Consider the following 19,676-nt stretch of genomic DNA (forward strand, 5'->3'; position numbering starts at 1 on the left):
GCAGACACACGGGAATCAGTGGGAATTCTCTCCTCCTTTCCCCTTGGAAAACACAACCCTCTTCTTCCCTTCCCCTGTTTTTTCTTCATTACTCAGTCTGTAGCTCTGGTTGAAATAAATAAATTCAAAGCTGATATGCTCAGATGATGTTTATAGAAAGCACCCAAAACCCCAGCCACCTTCCTATCAGCCTGGTCCTGCTTTCTGCCTCTTTCTCTGCCACTCTTTGCATCAAAATCAGTCTCAGCTTGCTCTCGCCTGCTGATTCCTGGCAAGCATTCTTCCATCTTTCCTTTGCTATTGCTTTCCTTCCCCCCTATCCAGAGCAGCAAGCTCGGGGAGCTGGGTAGGAGCAGGGAATTGACGTATGTCTGGTCCCTACTTTCCACTCCTGCTTGCATGAAAGGTCCGGTCCAGGGTTCCTGGTAAGACAATTGCAAGCAGGCTGGGAAGGAAGCGATGCCAGCTGCATTGCTGCTGTGGCAGGCTGGGCAGGGGAGCCTTTCATGTTTTTGTGATGGTGGAAGAGAAATCATTGTCTCTTTGTGGTGCTGCCATGGAGCCCTGGGGCTTGGGCTGCTCTGAAAATCCACGTTGGGAATCTCTGCTCAGCCTTAGCCTTTTGGAAGATGAAAGAAAAAATAAAAATCAAAAGCTCCTCACGGCATTGCAAGTGACAGAGGATGCCAGTATGTGAGGCTACATGAGCATAGCGGGATTTGCATGTAGAATATGACGCGTGCAGTATGTGCCCTGCCTGTATCAGACCAGGCAGGATTGCTCCCTGGTGTGTAGCAAATGCAATGAGTAAAGCTTTGCAGCAAATACCTCAGCAATGCTCCCCTTCTGATCCAAGGGTGCAAAGTGCCTGAGCCATCAGGAATCCATGTTCTTCCCAGTCCAGTGGTGGACAGAGGGATGAAAGGTGCTAAAATGGAAACAGCTGGGCATGGCTTGTGCCCAGGCAGACGGGTTTGGCTCTGGGAGGCTGGGAGATGTCAGGCTCTGGGTAGATTTGGCTGGATGCTGCAGATGTAAAGCTGGTCTCTGTCCTCAAGAGCCTCGGCTAGAGGCAGGGCTGCCATTTTTCAGGGCTGCCCCTTTAAATGAGCTGCCTGTCCCTGGAAGCACTTCCAACAGCAGAGGTGGGAAGGGGTGTGCAGGCCAGGAGGCTTCCCCAGGAAAGCAGGAATCTGTTCACCTCCCAGAGAGCTTCACCACCTCTCAGTTAAGTCTTTTTTTCTCCACTTGCTTCTTCACACGAGCAGAGGAGAGTGCACGCCGCCTGTGTGCACTGGCGCGGCCGCGGATGCTCTGACATTGGAAACATGCTCACGACTGCATATGGTGGTATATGTTCTCTGACATCATGCGTACTCTCAGACCTTGTGCACAACTCCATGGCATGTGAGACGTGCCCACATGTGCTGCCCAACACACGGCACAGTCCCAACGTCAACCCGCACCTCCTCCCACTTCCAGTGCCCCATTGGTTCTCTTCTCCTGCCTCTCTCCTTCTCTAGGATGCAAATTAGCTTGCTCAGGCAATGCCAGTAACTGAGAACCCCTAATCCTGACCATACACGGGGAGGAAATATCTGAGTGCTGGGTTTCTCATTTCTTTTTTTCTGTCCCTCAGGGAAGGTCTGACCCTGTGACATAGTTCACCCGAGGTCCCTGGTGCCGGGCATGGTGGCCAGGGCAGGGCCCCCCTTGAGGGTCCCAAGGGTCTCACCAGTGTTTTCGTGTGCATTTGGGGTGGTTGGGGCACGGGCACCTCCTCTCATGGCTGGGGAAGGGGCCAGGAGCAGTTCAGGTCCCCAGCATGTGGTTGGGAAGTGCCCTCCACCCCCAGGGCTGCCCCAGGGTTGCTGGCCCTGCTTGTCCAGAAATGCAATGTCCTGCTGTCCCCCCTTCCTGTGGCCCCTTTCTCCCTCTTGAGGGGTCAGGGGGTGCAGGGAAGAGGTTAGAGCAGGATCACAATGAGTCCCTGACCACCTGCAAGTGCCTGGAGCATGCCAGGCTTGCATGGCCCTCACCCCCAGCAGAGGTGTTTCATGGCCAGGCAAGTGGAGGAGAGGGACAGGTCCTCCCTGATTGTCTTTGGCAGTGAGTGTTTCACTGAAGGCGATGTTTTTCCATGGACAAACATTGCTTGTTATTGTTCCTCCCATGCACTGGGGAATTACCTGAAGCTCTGGTGAGCACAGGGCAGCTTATCTTGGTGGAAGCACCAGCCTTCACCGAGCCTTCAGGTGCTGATGGATTTGGGGCCTCTGGCTCTTGGGGCATGGGTGACAGGGGGAGGAAAGAGCCTTGGGGAGGCTGTGGGGTTCAAGGCTGGGTTTCTGAGCAACGGGCCAGCATGGCTGGAAGGAAGGAGGGAGACCACCGAGGGGGCAGGCAGGAAGCCAAATGCAGGTTGCTTTGTGGGAAATGGCTGAAGCCCCAGATGTTCCCTGGGGAGGTGTGAGGGAGGGTGAGAGGAACGGGGTACTGGGGACACAGAGGCAATGGAGGTGGTGAGGTTGGCAGGGTGATGTTGCTATGGCTACTCCGGTGCTATTCATAGAAGAAATTAGCTAAATCTTTGCACTGGAAGGTGGAGGAGGAGAGAGGAGGAAGGAGTTCTCCGCATTTGGAGGGAAGGAGAGAAGCCAAAACAGGAAGGGGGGTGAAGTTTTCCTCCTTTGCTCTGTGCCTGTGCTGTGGAGGGGCATTTGGGGGAAGCACTGCTGCCTGACCTGCCCAGCCCAGCACTGACAGAGCACTGGAGGACACAGGCAGAGAGGAGCTGTCCCGCGGGAAAGCCTCCCCACAGAGTGTCCATGCAGAACCCCACGTGGCAGGACAAGCTCTGCATCGTTCCAGGAGCACAGGATACATTCTTTTAATTAAAAGACAACCAATCTGTGAAAGGTATTTTTGGCAACCTAAACCTAGATAAAACTGTAGTGAAAGGCCCTTCGCATCTGGCTCTATCGCTGAACGCGGTGCTTGTCTGTTCCTGACCCCATCCATCTGAGTGGCCCCTGACAGTCGCTGGTGGTCCCCCTGACCTCCCTCCACCTCCAGCATCTCTTTCAGCATGTCCTCCTGCCAGTTGGAGTCCCAGGAGGGTCTTCCCTCTCCACCACTCCTCATCACACTCCACTCCCTCATTGTGAGAGTTTGATTCCCATCCCACAGACCTGTTTGTCACCTCCTCACTCATGATGTGTAAATCTGTGTGTCTGTTCCTAATATATCTCCCTCCATCTGATTTCACCTCTCAGCGTGTTTCTTGGGTTTCTCTGTCTGGTGATCCTGCTGTCATCACCCAGTTGAGTTGCTAAAACCAGGCGCTGAGCTGCTGTCCTTCCCCCAAACCCAGCCTTGTGCCTGCTCTTGGCCCCTTGCCCCGTCGACCTGGGAGGCAGCTGGTATTTCTGATGGTCTTGACCTTCCTTTCCTGCTGCCTAGCTGGAACCGCTGGAACCAAGGCCCAGTTAATGCTTTATAAATTCATTCGCCCTCCCTGTGCGTCTCCTGGGGAAACTTATGCCCTAACACCCAGATGCCAAGTCAGCCAGTTCCCCTCTCCCACCCCAGGACCATCCCACGTCCTGCTGTCAGCCATCCTGTGGACTGGGCTGAGGAGGGTCAGATGTTCTCAGTGCTCTTTCCCAAAACATATTGAGTTCATTTAGGAGTGGACAGCTGAGGACGTTTGTCTCCTTGGTTTCTTTATTCACCTGTAAGAGTTTTCCCCCTTCCCCTGAGCACGTGAATCCCTCAGACAGGGGCTGTGCACTTGTGCTTGCTGACCCCTCTGACATGTCCCATTAATACAGTAAGGGATAACATTGGAATTAGAATGGGGAGTTGAAGGACTGAGCTTAGCTCCTCTTTGGGCAGATTACCAACTGTTGCCCAGATGTGCAGGTCGTGGCCTCAGAGCTGCACCTCACTGCTGGTTTTGTGGTGTCAAGCTGCCGGAGCGCCCTGGGAGCAGCACAGGGAGCGGCTCTGCAGCTGTTGTCCAAACTGGCCATAGCAGAGATGTAGCTGCTGCTGTAAAGGCAGTGTCTGAAGCCACATAGGTGGGAGAGACCCTATCAGCACAACAGGTGGAAGAAGAAGAAGAAAGTACTCACCAAAAATGGGAGGACATGGCCCTGCCACATTACCAGAGGAGGAGGAGGAGAGTGCATATGGTGAGGCAGCCAGGGCCAGGCATGGGCAGGTTTCATCAGGGGTGTAGCCAATGTGGAGGAGGTGACTCCTTGTGAAGAACCTGGGGGTGGCAGGAAGACTTTCAGCCTCCACCGTGACAGCACCTGCCCTCAACCCCTGCCAGAGGGATGCTCCCCACACCCCCATGGCTGTGCTTTCCACCTGACTCTTCCCCCATGGTTTTGGGTGTTACATGGCTGGGACCTGCCTGAGCCTCATCCTGACCAGTGCTGGGGATTTGGTGGGGATCTGCTGGCTGTCCTCAGGGTGTGCTCAAGGTAGGAGGATCCCACAGATGGTTGCATGAGAGGGAAACCCAGGGGATGGCTGTAACAGAGGTTCCATCCAGGTACCCTGGGTGTGGAGGTGGGTGGGAGGTGGATGGAAAGCAGAAGCCGTCACACTCCCTGGAGAGCTGCCTCTTTTGGGTAAGCTCCTCAGCATGTCGTATGCTGTGATGGGAGGAGAGGAGCTTCCACTCCTTCCTTAGCTTGCGGATGCTCATTTAGAGAGAGGAAGTCATTAAGACTAATCAGGCCATAATCAGCCACGGCCATGGCTGTCTGCTGGGTGCCCGCAGCGTACAACCCCAGGCAGGATGCTCTCTAAGGGGACTGTGGTTTCTGGGTCCTGGGAGAGAACAGGTCCAGCGCTGGTCTGCGCTGAGGCACAAGGAACTCAGTGTGGTTGGGGCGTGGGGACTCTGCCTGCCATTCCAAACCCTGTGTGCTGGCAGGAGGGGTGGTGTGTCTCTGGCTCAGAATCGCATCTGTGATTTGGGAATGGGCATAACCCTCGCTGTAAGGTTGTGCCAGTGCTGTGGGTGCAATGGGCTGTGCTAATGCTTGCAGCTGGTTTTAACACATGCAAAGATGGGATGATGCAGTGATCCCTCAAGGGCCCTCGTTGCAAATCCAACAATATACTATGAACATATAGCAGGGACTTGGAGATGAAAACTTTCACTACAGCATTTAACAAGTTCAGAATACCTGAAATTGAAATGAAGTTCACAGTTTAGTCTGCAGAAGCTCACTTGGACGGGGCTCACTGAAGGACTGCTTAGAGAGTGTAACTATTTTTGGAGACATGTGGTGCTCCAGAGTGCCCTGGACCAGGCCCTAAATACCCTTTTGTCACCTTCGTATTAATGGGAATCTAGTTTGAGGTTCTGTAGTTGGATCTTGGTTTGCTTTTGTCCCACAAAAACATGTTTCTTAACCCTTTGTAACTAGGTCTGCACTGGAATTGACTGAAGAGAAGAAAACAGGGTATTTGAATCCCAGGGACCAAAGAAATTTTTATTTTAACATCATCCCTTATTCACTCTTTTTTTCCCCCCTGTACATATGTATTTGTTTGAAAGGGGGGAAAAAAGCATGTGAGTCTTTCAGATGATAATAACTCTTCCTGTGAAAAAGGAATTATGTCAATTTTATTTGGTACCGCCAGGTCAGAGGGAAGCTACCGGAGCCCAGCACCTCTGCAAATTGGGTCACTTATTTTAGCAGGCTGAGCTTGGAACAGGATGTCTAACTTTCAAGTATGAACACACTGGCATTAATGGTTTCTAAATGGAAACTTAGACTTCACAGATCTTCTGTTTGAGGAAGATTTCTTCCTTCCCTGCTGGGTGAAGGCTTTTTCCAGTCCCTATTTAAGCTTATGCTTTTTAAAAAAAAAAAGGCACCAAAACAAAGATTAAACCTTCAGTAGCTGCTTGTATTTGTACTACATTTTGGGCACTTCAGTGGCTTTGCCAAAGATCTTTGTGACCAGGGACCTTTCAAGTCCCGCAATCCTCATTTCCGGATGGCTGTGGTGCTTTGAGCCAGTGCCAAGATGCAGTTGCGGGGCAGGGGCTCTGCTACCACAGCCCTGGAGCCTGCTTATGCTGCCGAAGCAACCCAACTCTGACAGAGGTGGCCTGGAGAGGAGGGATGCTCTTGCCCACAGGTCACCACGCTGGCTGGGAGCCAAGCACGGGGGCATGGGCAGCAGCTGGTGCCTGGCTAGCCAGCACCGATACAGGAGGTCTGGGCACACGTAAGCTCCATAGTTGGCCCCAGCATCATTTCCTACGTCGCTTATGCCACATTTTGAGCTGTGCAGAAGGAAGGCATGGGGTCAAGGTCAGCCTGTCATTCCCCTTTGTGCAGGCACACTGTCAGGTGGTGTGTGCCTCCCCCTGCCCAAACAGTGTCAGCCAACAGGGTCGCTCTTGCAGTGGGTGAGAAAAAAATGCAAAGAGAGTTCTTTTGTCCAGCCCAGTTAAAGGGAAGGGAGACTCATCTCTGGCCATTAAATTTTTCAGTCTCCAGAAGTTTCCAGCCTCCATTTTATCTTGGTTCCTTTCCCCATCCCAGCCCATGGGAGCCCTGAGGGATGCAGCTCTCCCTCGGGGCTCTGCAGCCCTCTGATGTTCCCAAGCACCCTTAGCTCTGGCCACCGTGTAAAGAGCTCGTGAAGGCAAAAAGAGGTGCTGTGAGAAGGAGACCAGCCTCTGGCAGCAGTGTGGTACCTCTTCCCTTGAGAAGGGAAGGGATGGATTTGTTATTGAGATGTAGGAAAAGCCCTGCATCTTGTGAGCCAGCTGGGAGCTAGGCTTCAGTCTGGGAAAGGATGTGCCATGCATTCTTTCTTAATGGGAGGTCTGTGAGCTGGCTTCCCTGGGTACAGCCAGGTGAAAGCTGAGGTGGTCAAGCCAGGGCTTGTCCCCTCCCTTGCCTCAGGCACAGGAAGCCTCAGCAGTGGGTTTCTGTCCTGCCTTGACCTCAGAAGTGCCCACAGGTTGCTGTGGAGGAGTTGTGTCATCGCAGGTGCTTTGGAAGGTGATGTTTTTGGCAGCTATATGTTGTGCTCTGGGTTGGTGCAGGAGGCAGCCCCAGTATTGGGAAAACCAGCATGTGTGCAAAGGGCAGGGAAGTCTGGCACAAAACAGATGAGTGTGTCGGTGCTTATCAGGGAGAGTGGTGGTGAGCACTGGCTTGCCATGTGTGCTGCACCAGCAGGACCTGGGCTCGCTCCTGTGAAACTAATTCATTAGCACAGTGCAAACCTGCTCCCTCCCCAGCAGTGGAAGCCTATCGGTGCCCAGGCATCCTGCAGCTAATCCCGCTGCCACAGCAGCATCACAGCAATCCTTGGCATCCCCAAGCTGGTACCTGTGTGTTCACAGCTAGCACCTGCCACAGAGCAACTGCTTTCATATCTGTAAATGCACAGCTTTCTCCATGGTTTAACACCCTTTAAAAAAAAAAAAAAAAAAAGAATCAAAGCAGATGGAGGCAGAGTACAAGCAACCCAGTGTGTCCACCCTGTTTTGATGCTTCTATTGGGCATCTCACCACTTGGCCTCTGCCCCTGAGACCTCTTAAAAAGATGTAAAGACTGAATTTCACTTATCTCCAGAGCCATTTCCTTTTGAGTGTTACTATTATACCTCAGATGGTATGAAGCAAAGGATATTAAAAGGCAGATTGACTTTTCAGTCTGATCCAATCTGGGAAAGTTGTAGAAATAAAGGAGTTAAGTTAGTACTTTGCTTCTCATGTGACACTTTTGCCCAGTGTCACAAATAGTTACCCTGTCTTGTGCATGCCTTAGTGTGTGACACATGCGGCACACCGGCCTCCCATGGAGACCAGCTCTGTGTGTTAGGCTTGGTATTTGTCAGCTCTGGAGGCTCCTGTTTGAGTCCTGTTGCTTATTAAGATGGAAATGGGTTTATATGTGGGCAGAATCCAGTTGCCATTGGGCTGGGACATCTGCAGCACATTTATTTTGTTTGGAGGATGTATGTAATTCCTGACCTCTGTGGGCTGGCCCTTGTGCCAGCTCTGTGGAGGATGTGAAGCTGTTGCAGAGCTTTGGGATTTCAGCTCTGGAAAGAATATTTTGAACTTTCAGTTCAGAGTCTCCCCACTTGGCTCACGTGTGCCAGCCCTGAGAGCAGTCCTTGGGGAAATGCCACAGGGCCAGGCTTGGCCCTTGAAAGCAAGCTAACAAACCTCCTCCATTTGCATTTAATTGCAGCTTTTCTTTTGGTTGGAAGTTTTGGAAAATCATCATGTTTTGCAATTCCTATCTTTGCCCCAGCAGATAATAGAAATGGAGGTGAAGGGCGATACCTATAGATGTTTGGGGCTTGGCCACCCCCCAAGTGACTGTGGCTGACCCCTGGGCTGCCGAGGCCAGTCACTCACCAGAAATACAGCCCAAAGAGCAGCGGTCCCTCTCAGATGACTGTCCAGAGGTGATACCTAAAGCTGTTTCTGAAAGGCCACATCCTGCCCCTGAGGTGTGTCCAAGCGCTGCCAATGGTCTTGCCGCTCCCTGCACATGCTGCAGTGGAATTGCTCCAGTGCAGGTGGGGCTGCAGGCTGTTGGGGAGGAAACATCCATCCTGCCCTGCAAACAGACCTGCAGCCTCCTCCTGGCTTTAGCCATGGAGACAGCTGCTGCCAGATGGGCTGTGGGCTCTCCCAGAGCCTCTGCAGGGAGCCAGCCCCTTGCTGGGGGCTGCACAGGGCAGGTTGCTGCTCCCTGCATTAGGACCTGGACTGTGGCTGCCACTGGGACTGTTGTGAGTGCTGGTGCCTCGACACAGGTGAATGTGAGGCTCTGCTTCTCTCAGCCCCCATGAGACCAGAGAGCTCTTGAATCCTGACCTCCAAACCTCCTCCCCCTTCACCACTATTTCCTTTGACTCCTGTTGCTGCCCAGATTTTCCCAACAGCTGTCCTCTGCCTCACTGGCTTTGTGCCTAGATCAACCTCTCCGCATCTGTGCAGTGACCCCCCCACTCACTCCCCAAGGTCCTCCCTGAGTCCCACCTTTCCTGCAACCTCCAGCCCCTAAGCCCAAGGATCTGTGCAGCCCCCTGTGCCTCTGCCTGATAGAGGGAATTTGGGACACCTTGGCTTTTGTGGTCCTGCTGCCATGGGGTGAGCACTGTAGGGCTTGGACATCTTCTCATTCCATTTGTAAACCCCTCAAGTGCAAACAGGGCTTGGTAAATAATAATAGTGTGATGAAGCAGTTTAGATGGAAGAGATCTGACAGCCCCCATTGAATGTGACCTGAATGCACAGCCCTGTTCCCTATCCTCTCTGCATGCAGCAACCCCCTGCTCCTTAGGCCATAAATTACTTACCATTCACTATAGAATTGGGGGCATGGTTAATTCACCAGCACGTTCCTGCTGCCCAGCAAAAAATGATGACATTCTCTCTTCTCCCCTGGCTAGCAGAGGGCTCGGTACATGTGCCTGCCTGACAGAGGGAGGAAGAGGCATTTTCAGGCCCTCTGCTTATTTCTGAGTCTTAGGTCTTGGCTAACTCTGCAGCAGAAGAGGCAAGGTACAAATGTTGGAATATTTGCAAGTGGAAGTCAGAGCTAATGTCCAAACACCTTTGTAGTAGCTGGAATAGCTGGCCACAGGAGGCAAGAGGGAATTTCCTGGTCTGAGTTCCTCCTGATCATGTGTGACTCTGTTTTAAGCAGCCACTCACATTCGACATCTCCTGGGTCCCATCTGGAGCCTGAGTGGGAAATTGTGCTCCTAGCAGTATTTGGAGATGTAAAAAATCACTGGTGTGGAATGGCTGCGAAGGATGCTCAGTGCACAGTGAACAGGCTAGACAAAATATGTCCTTAGGGCTCACCACAGTGTGAGTGAGGCAATGTGATGTGTGATTTGTGGGCTATTAGTAATTCAACAAAGAGACCACGGTGGGGCTCAATGGAGAACTCGGGCTGGGCCTGCAAAAGCGTCTATAACATTATCATGCAGAGTACTTCTCCCTGGGAGGGATCCAAAGCATCATTTGTGGAGTTGAATTCATGTCATAAATCATGGGGCACGTGACAGGCTACATTCACTTAGGCTGCCTCTTCTGCATCCTTCCTGGAAACTCATCTAATAAGAGCTGTTCTGTGGCACATGAAGGTTCAAATATCCATCGTTTCTTAATTGCTGGCAGTAGAAGTGCTTTTTTGCCTTGAAATGTGGAATCCCTTCCTAGAATCGCACTGGGGACTAATAAAAGCCAGTGCCAGGTTTAATATATGCTATCTCACAAATTATCTGGATTAAATACAAGTACTGTGTACTGCCAGAGAGGGGATATTCCCAGCTTAACATTGCTTCTGGGCCATGGATATCCCAAGACATTGGACCTGAAAATTGTGATTCTCTTATGTGTGTGGGAGGAGTTTGGCAGGAGTGCTTGAAAGTGGTCATATTTGCCTGAGCTGGAGAATTAATTGCTGTAAAAACTATGGTTTTTGCAACTAGTAGTTACGGCTGCAGGAAAGATCAGAAAGCATCTGAATAAATGAAATTAACTACCTCCTGCTCCATGTGAGAGCAGAACCTTTCAGGGCAAGATTTAAACCACATTCCTGTTGACCCCTAAACTCTCCCACCTATGAAATGAGCAGAGTGAACAGTCCAGAAATATGATCAACTGAAACAGGAGACAGTGGTGACAGCAATGATGGATTATGTGAGGACGTTGATCTTTGTTGTGGGTGTGTAAACTCAGAGGAGGGCAATGAGGAGGTAGCCTGCTCCTGCAAAAATATCAGACTCACAGAGACCATTGGGCTGTGCAATCCAACCACCCACGTTACTGAGCAGACAGTGGTTCCTGTTAATTGCTGCACTAGCCCACACCTTGACTTGCTTGCTCCTGACCCTGACTCTGATGTTTCTGATGCCCTAAGGCAGAGGGTTCACGACCCCGTGTAGCTCATGCCTCTTAGTGTTTCCCCATCTTGCTCTGGCTATTGTTCTCCACATGAACCTTGGAATGATGATGTGAAACCCAACTCAACCCTGACCTTCCAGATTTTGCACTACTTGCTTTTGCGTGTTGAGCCTTGTAATTACTCTTAAATTTTTCACTTTTTGCCACTTCTCCCTCACGCTCCCGCTCAGAGACAAACGCCTCCCCCAGCAGCCGCGCCGGCAGGGGTTGCTCCGGCGGGAAAGGGCTGCGCTGCGGCTCCGCGGGGCACCGCGCCTTCAGGAGGGTTGGGGCGCTGGACAGCTCCGGTGCTGTGGGACTCCGCGGGCGGTGTTCGGGGGCCCCGGCTGCCCCCGTCCCTCCGGCCGCCGGCGCTCCAGCTTCCCCTGTGCCCTTCTCCCAGGAGAGCCTCCCTCCCTTTAGGGCCTCGTCCCTGCCTTCTCCTGTTTACGCTTGCCCTCTGCGCGTGTGTCCCTCCTACGATGTGCAACGAGCTAATGGGCTGAGGGCAGCCCAGGAGGAGGGGGACCCGGAGAGAGGTTTATCAGGAGCCCTGCAAGAGAGGGGAGATGCATGTGGTGCTGTGGGGGATGAGCCAAGCATGCTGAGCAGAAGATTTACCCCAAGGGTAACAAGAATGAAGGACGAAACGCTGCCACCTCTCCAAGGGCATGGTGGTCCCATGCTTAGGAGGGGCAGCAGCAGCTGCTGGTATGTGCATGAAGGCCTCAGGGCTGATCTGCTGGCAATAGATCCCTCCCTCAGAAGGACTTCCTTCCCTACTCCTCCTATTTCCTAATCCCTCAGTAACATGGATTTCAAGTAAATTTTGGTGCTGGTGGGATTCTGGTCTGAGGCTGGCAGAGTTTCCAGTCTTCCCTGTCTCTTTCCCAGCAGCTGAAGCCATGGGGTGTTTGGGACACACCAGGCCTGAGGAGAGGACCAATGCCCAGAGCCATGCTGTGGCCCTGCTCTTGTCCCAGGGCTATTGGGTGCCCGGAGGAGGGACAAGAGCAGAGCCCTTCCTGAATTGCTCTCTTCTGCCTGGCCTGGAGGGTCAGTGGTGGTATGGCCAGGGGAGAGGCAGTGCACCACGAAGGACTTGGTTCATCGCTCAGCTCAGTGACATCCCACTTTTGTCTCCTCACAGGCCAACCCTGCTCCTATTATCGTGAACACAGACTCGCTGGAACAAGGGCTCTCTGTAAGTCTCCTGGGTTTGTTTCGCTTCCTTTGAACAAGCGGTGTGTTTTCCCTGTTTGGCTGTGCAGGAAAGGCTCCTCCAAGGAGGAGCCTAGTGAGGTGGCAGAGGAGCCTGGTACCTGCACCATGTCCCCATAGCACATCCCACTCCCAAACTTTGCTTGGGTGACGCTGAGCAGAGCCAAGGCTCGCAGCAAGCAATGCTGGGGGCTCCAGCACAGGGAGGGTACAAGGCAGGAGGCATTTGGAGGGGCACACTGTGAGGTAAGCAGGCATCAGAGGAGCAGGGGCAGCTGGGCTAGCTGTGTTCAGGGTTACCCCCACAGCCATTTCCTCAGCCTGCCATGCAGGGTGGCTGTGAGACTCTGCTGAGGCATCCCTTACCTTCCTGCACTGCCTTATCCCTCTTCAGCAGCCCCAGCCCCTCAGGAGGGAGGCAGGGCTCTTTGGGTGCTTGCTGGAGTCACACCCACTGGTCCTCAGGGCAGCAGGACCTATCAGTTACTGCTCCTCTCCCAGTGAAGGCTGCCAGCAGCTGAGCAGTGCTTGGTGACTGTTTGCAGCCACAGTGCATTTGGCACTCTTGGCCTAGTATAAAGATAATCTTCCTTGGTTTGTTGCAGAGAGGGTTTGCACGCTTCTGCATTCCTTCCCAGAACATTTGTTAATCCTTCCTGCTGGGGGGATGGAGGGAGCAGGGTGGCCAGTATGGATTTTTGCAGCACTTGCTCCATGCTTATGGGGTGCTCCCTTTTTTTCCCCAAAGGAAGCTCAGTTGATAACTTGCAAGGGCTGGATCCTTTGCACCTGATTGTCTTCTAATGCAGCAAATTTCAGCTGTCTTCCACATTAATGAAGCAGCATCAGGACTCAGAGCTGGGGTCGGTTTGTCTTTGCAGTCATGGTGGAGGGCTGCAGGTGACTTCTGGTGGTTGAACCTTCCTTGTAAAGAACTGCACATCTCAGCCTACAGACTGTGATGGGGTCAGTGTGCATCAGAGTTGTGCTGGGCTGGTTGGGCAGGGCTATAAAAAGGAAAGGAAGCCCAGCTGAGACCTCTGCAACCCTAGCTTTTTGGTTTAATTACGCCTTGGGTGCTGAACCAAACCCACTTGGCATTGGGGAGGAAGGTGTTGGTGCCTCCCTCAGCATGGTGGGCCTGGGTTCAGCAGCCTTGTATGAACGTGAGAGAAGAGAGTTGCTATCCCCAAAGGTTTTCTTCTCCAAATGCATGGCATGGCAGGATGTTTATGGGGTTGGAGGCTTCTTGCAGTGTGCTAGGCACCCCAGCTGCAGGGCAGTGCAGCCTGCTCTCTGTGCTCACCTGGCTGGTGCCATTCTACAGGGAACTGGAAAAAGGGTGATGTCTCCTGGAGGGGAAAGACACACTGCAAGTTTGAACTGGGGCAAGTGAGTGGTGTGCTGCAGGCAGGGCAGGGAGGTATTAATGGATGGAAAGATTGCTTTCGCATCTGTTTTGTACCCTCTCTCCCTTGGAGGAACATTGCCTACTTGCTATTGCAGCCACCAGTGCCACATACTTTGCCAGGCTCCAGCTGTGCCTGTCCCTCCTTGCTGTCTGTGTGCCCAAGGGCAGCGAGAGGTGAGCCCGAGGGCCAAAGACAGACTCTGTCACACCAGGCAGGCTCCCGAGCCCTGCAGAAGCCAGTAGCAGGGATCCCGCCCATGGCACTAGCTGCTGCCTCCTCCCACCACAGTGCACTCCATTTTCTTGCCCTCCTGGCTGCCTCCCCCAACTCCGTCTCATTAAATCCATATCCCTCCTGCCCCCTCTCCCTCCACCTTGTTAGCTCCATGTCCCTGTCCACCCCTTTGCCCTGTGCCTTGGCTGCAGCTCCTTCTTGCTCTGGATGAGAGCTCCCTTCCTGCAGCCCCTGGGGTGGGTTTGGCCAGGTTTTGGGTGCTGCTCTGCACCCCTGGCAGGCACCAGCATCAGCCTGGGGATGGCAGTCACCTACTCCATCCATCCATCCATCCAACCCCAGCAGCACATGCTGGGGGGGGCAACTGTCTTGCAGTGGTCAAAAGGAAGGGGCAGGTTGTGGCTGTCGTCTGCTGGGCTGAGTGGGGTCCACCAGCTCCATGCCCAGCCATGTGCCTCCTGCGGGGTGCCCGGAGGAGCCCGTGCCCAGGGCAAGGGAGACACTTCACTTTGATTCCTCCCAGCCTCCAGCCTGGAAACCCTCATGCCTTCCACTTCATGTCATACCAGCACAGAAATGAGCCCTGCTCCATCCTTTCCTTCTCCAGGATGCAGGGCTCCTCAGGCTCCAGGGAAGCCACCCCAAAACCTCCTGTTCAGCAGTTTCCCAGATCAGCAAAGGAGGCACACCAGGCACTTGCTGCAGAACAGCACACTGAAATGGCAAATCTGAAAGCATGGAGTTTTTTTTTTACAAACCCAAAAGCTGAAACCTGTTGGTACAGTATGTATTTGGAAGGGTTAACGTCACATATTCCAGTCTTTAATTACTTAACTATTCAATGCTTTCCTTAATGATAAACAGATGGATGTAGTCTAGTTCCTTCCTGTTTTAGCTCCATTGATTGCATTGGACTAGCTGCTGGGCTGAATTTGGCCCCGCCTGTTTATCAAGAAGTCTGCTCCACATTTCAATCTCTCTATCCACCCACCTCCATCCCCAAGAGCACCAGCAGCACTGTAAGGTATGAGCTGCAGCACCAGGTCCCACTCACCACTGGGGCCAGGGCTCAGCTCTGCTGCCTGCAACTTGTGCATAGCCCAGCACCCCCAGGGTGTAAAAACCCAAATAAATCCCTATAAAATTCTTGATATCTTAAAAGCATCCCTTGAAGCAAAAGGACAGGTGCTGGGGGGGATCACCTGTGCCAGCTCCAGGCTGATGCTCAGTTTCACCCCTTGGTGTATTTTGCCCAGCAGGTCCATAGCAGGGAGATGGAGCATCGGAAGCACAGTTTCCATGGTGGAGGAAATTTCCGAGGTCTCTGCAATTCAGAGCTCCCCCTCTGAAGCTGACACAACTTCTTGCTGCCCAGGGTGAATGGGAACTGCTGCCAGGCAGTCCTAAAGTGAGCAGGAAAGGTCACTCCAAAGTCTTTGAGGAGCTGAAGATTTCATAGCCTGGGTCCTTGAAGCCCTCCTGCCCCACTGCCCAGCAGTGAGGTGCCACCACCTCCTCAGTCTCTAAAAGCCAGGTCTGAGGGAGCCAAGTGCTTCCCAGGCCTGATCTCATCTAGTGAGTGCCACAGAAGCCCCGGGCTCTGCCACGAGTGAGTGCAGAGGCAACTTCTTTGTGCAGCACTGACTCTGCTGCCAGGGTCCCCAGCCGCAGTCATTGCGGGGTGGGGGGGCAGCAGAGATGTCCACCACGATCCGGTGCCTTTGAGCAGGGCAAAACTTGTTTTTAAGCCTGAAAAAAACAAAAAAAAAATCAAAACTAAACTGCCACCCTCACACTTTGGTCCCAAGCACTGGCGGTGTGACATCTCACTGCCAGTTCCCACAGACATCATGGCTGCGGAGGCCTCCCAGCTGGTGTGCTGGGGCTGTCAGGCTTCAAACCCCTTCCCTCTGCCCAAGCTCAGCAGGCTTATCCACATGGACCTCAGCAAAAGGCTGACCAGAAATATGGCATTTATTTACTCTGTGCACAAGGCCAACACCGTGGGCAACGCACGCAAGGGGGTTGAGGCCAGGGGTTAGCTGGAAGTGAGTCAGTAGGTCTTGGTGCTGTGGCAGGACGTATGAACGCAGGGAGGTGAAGGGAGGGAGCTCTTGACCTATTTTGTCTGGGCCCCCTGCCATGTGCAGGCAGGGAGAGCTCTCCTTTGCCAGCACTGCCGGTGCCCACGCCAGCGAGGAGGTGCCCATCACACCTGCTGCCCTGGCACAGGGCTGCTCTCCTTTCCCCTCACTGGGGCAGGTGTGAGGCATCACCAGATGCCCTCCACCCCTGGGTCCGGCAGGGACCTCTGAGGGCTGACCCTCCAGCCTTCAGACTCTCTTCATTATGTTGATAATAGTGCTCCACCACCAGGTCCCAGTGCCTGTCCTCACCACATCCTAACTACAAGATATGGGGTAGATCCTGCTCAGAAAGTGGTTGCGGGTAGTGATATCCTTCCTGCAGGTTATTTCTTCTTGTGGCCTGGTGGGCTAGTTGGGTTGGATTTGAGGAACCCCATCTTAGTCTTCTAAATTTGGCCTCCTTTTTTTATTTAAAAGAAAATCCTGACTCTCTAGCAAATTGCAAAGCATGTTCCATGTGCACTGGTGCAGTGTTGGCCGGCGGAGCCTGCAGACAGCTTGCAGTAGCTCTGGAAGGTGTGTGCTCTTCTGTTTATCAAATGAGTGTTAACTCTGCAGCCTTCTGTTGATGATTTAAATGTCATCATAGCTAACTATTTCCCTGCTGCTCAAAACACGAAAGGGAAGTGAAGGCCAGCAAAGGGGGCCTCTTGTTGAGCACTCAGGTGGGCTTGCTGCATGGGAAGGGCTTGGAAAAAAAATGCCCTTACTCTTGTCCATGAGAAATCAAATGATGCTTAGGATCAAGATACATGGGGAACAGCTAATTATCTCCTGGCACCCCAGTTAGCTCTGCAGGCGTTACATGGGGAGATGGCAGCAGGGTGGGGTGTGCTCTCCCTGGCCAGGGGCGACGGAGCTGAGCATCTCCTAACTGAGCCTGTAGCACTGAGACGGCCCCAAACAGGAGCTGGGGAGGAGTGCAGGGCACTGGCGAAAGATAGTGCCCTGTAGCAGAGCCAGGTCACGGCGGCTCCAGTGGGTGCTGCAGGGAGGTTTTGCCGTCAGTGAGTGACTGGTGTTTAATATTCCAACTCTGGAACGTTGCTTTGTTGGCTCGTTCCCTTGGTTACATGGTATATATTAAGTTTGCCATTTGGCCTCCTTATGCAATTAACTGGCATTCTGTTGCATGGATTTTGGAAACATAAGCAGAGCTAAAACTTCACGGTCAGGCCTGGCTGTCCCTGGCATGCCTGGCCAGAGCAGGCTGCTCCTAACACACGCCACGCCGGGTGAGTGCCAACATCGCTTACTTTCAGAGAGTGATGCAAAACACTGCTCAGCATTGGCAGCCCCAAGATTTGGGAAGCAGGGCTGCCCCAAACTCGCCTGCCTGGTAGCAGGGTGCCTGATGGGGTTGCATGCCAGGGTGTTTCTGTGCCTGAGGTGCTTACCAGCAGTGGCCACTTGCTTGGTGGGACTCACGCGCTGCTGGCTCTCTCCGCAGCTCACAGATTGTCAAAGATTTCTGCACATCCTCATCCTGTAGGTATGTATGTGCTGTTCCTCTGCAGCCGTGGGTGTGCATATGGCTGGCTGTGTGGCAACTGCGTTGAATGCCAAAGCAAAGAGGACAATGTGTGTAGTAGCGAAGGGTGCCAGGAATCCAAGTTGCTGGAAAGCCAGGGAGAGGCAACACTGCACCCCACGCCACTGGGCTACCAACTGCAGAGACGAGATGAGCCTGGAGGCTGCAGTGAGGGAGGCTGTGAGGGCGGCACGGGCCAGTGAGCTGGCTCCACTCGGGATTAGTCAGTACAGCAAGGAGGGAAACAACCCATGGCAGAGGGGGAGCCTGTAGTGAGGAAAGAAATGCCCCCCTGCCCACAGGAGCACGGTCCAGGGCAGTGTTGTGGCAGGAGGTGGCACTTAGCCACATGTCTGTCTCCCTCTGAGGCTGTCAGGGATCCTGCTGTGGGTTAACACCACTACTCCCAGTGCTTTTCTGCAGAGGGGTCCTGTTTGAGAGCTGACCAAAGCCTTTCCCAATATGCTGGGAAGATCAGAACATCCTAATATTGGAGCATCTGGATATTCCGACCCTAAACCATGCCCTGAAATCTTCCTGTGGCTGAGAGGCACCAGGCACAGAGCACATCCGAGGAGGGACAACCCTTTCAGCCCATGTTCCCTGGAACCCCCATAGTGTTTCTCTGCTCCAGACTCTCCCCAACCTCATCCTTCCTGAAGCATGGTACCCACAACACGGTGTGGGATTGCTTTGGCCTCAGCAGGGCTGAACCAGGCAGGGAATGAGGGGGTGTGTGTCGCAGGGGTCACAGCCCCATCCCAAATCCTGGCATGCAGAACTGCTTTTTCACCTGGGCACCTGATTATTCACACCTAGAAAACCTTCCATTTCTTCTTCCTACCTATAAATAGGGCCTCTTAACTGCCTCGCTGAATTTCCTTCCACGGTGTCAGATGATGGCTTTAGCATAAATGATCATTGCTGTCCCCTCCATCTCATGACACTGTGGGGTTTTGGAGGGTGGCTGGGCTGTGCCTCCGCAGGGGCAGATAGCAGAGAGCTGAGCAAGCAGGACACAACTGTTGTGCTGGTGCCACATGAGGGGACCTATGTCCAAATGAAGCCATGGCAGCTCTGGTTTGGGATACAGAGGGTATACAGGAAGTGGCTCCATATGATCTACAAGCCATCAATTAATGGTGGATGTAAATTCCACATGAGGAACCCTGCATGTTGTCCAGGGGTCCCAGACAGAGGCAGGGCTGCATGATGGGAGAGGCGTTTGCCTGCTGAGCCCTGGGTCCTGCCGCCTCTGCTGTGCCATGCAGATCTGCCTGCGTCCCATCCTTTGTTCCCCAGAGTGACTCAGATTCTGAGGTTGAGTCCAGTCCCCTCCCAAACTGTTGCTGTTGAGTGTAACAGCTCTGGATGTTCCAATAGCCAATTGCTTTGCAAACCTTGCTAAATTTTAGACCTTGGCAGCTGTTTATGGCCTGATCCTGATGACCTGGAGTGAAATTGCTGCCTTATTTTCCTGTGCATTGTTGCTTATGGGGAAAATGGAAGGTTTTGACCTGTATGTTTACCTTTCTTATTTTAGAACCTACAGTTGCATCCCTTTTGTTTCAAGCCATTACATTTCCCAGAGCTCTGCTTTGACGCTCTGTGTATGGGAGATTTTTAAGCGTGGGGATCAATATGGTGTACAGCATTGAGACAGGCTACACCATTTCTTTTATATAAGGGCATCACAATGTTTTCCCCTCTTATTGTGCCCTACACTCGCACCTTGTTTCCTTTGCACCCAACTAATTCAGTAGAATAAATTATTCTGAATTTCCCATTAACACAGTCATGCTACTGAAAGATTTAAAAGATATAAGCTCCTAAAGGTGTTTATTATGTTATTATGTACAAACATTTTTTTTCCTTTAAATGGACCAACCCCCTTTCTTTCCTTCCTGCAGCAGTGAATTCCTGAGGTTAATTACATGCTGCATAACAAAGGCTTTATTTCTTTTTGTGTCTTCAGTGCTGTTCCTTTTCATGGCTGGAGAAATGAGCCAGTAGAATAAAGCTTTGTGCTGAAGTGCATTAAAGTCAGTTGGCTTTGGCTCATGCCCAGAAAGAAAAGCAGTGCATGGTTTAATTCCAGGGTAGGCTCAAGCAATTGCATTTAAGGTTTTTACAGTGATGATGGCACAGCTTTTAGGTTGGATTC

General features: G+C 52.6%; 1 protein-coding gene across 10 annotated transcripts in view; it reads left to right on the plus strand.

Annotated features, from left to right (window-relative positions):
* The window catches only part of DLG3 (discs large MAGUK scaffold protein 3), an 82,984-nt gene that overhangs the window by 26,956 nt on the left and 36,352 nt on the right, over positions 1-19,676 (plus strand). For 8 of the 10 annotated variants that reach the window (XM_054839894.1, XM_054839893.1, XM_054839892.1 and 5 more), the window contains one exon: positions 12,118-12,171. The exons of the other annotated variants lie outside the window; for them this stretch is intronic. In XM_054839894.1, the coding sequence (XP_054695869.1) occupies positions 12,118-12,171 (54 nt within the window). The remainder of the gene's footprint in view (positions 1-12,117; positions 12,172-19,676) is intronic. 10 annotated transcript variants of the gene reach the window in all.

Source organism: Grus americana, chromosome 12, assembly GCF_028858705.1.
Source record: "Grus americana isolate bGruAme1 chromosome 12, bGruAme1.mat, whole genome shotgun sequence".
NCBI classification, from domain to species: Eukaryota; Metazoa; Chordata; class Aves; order Gruiformes; family Gruidae; genus Grus; species Grus americana.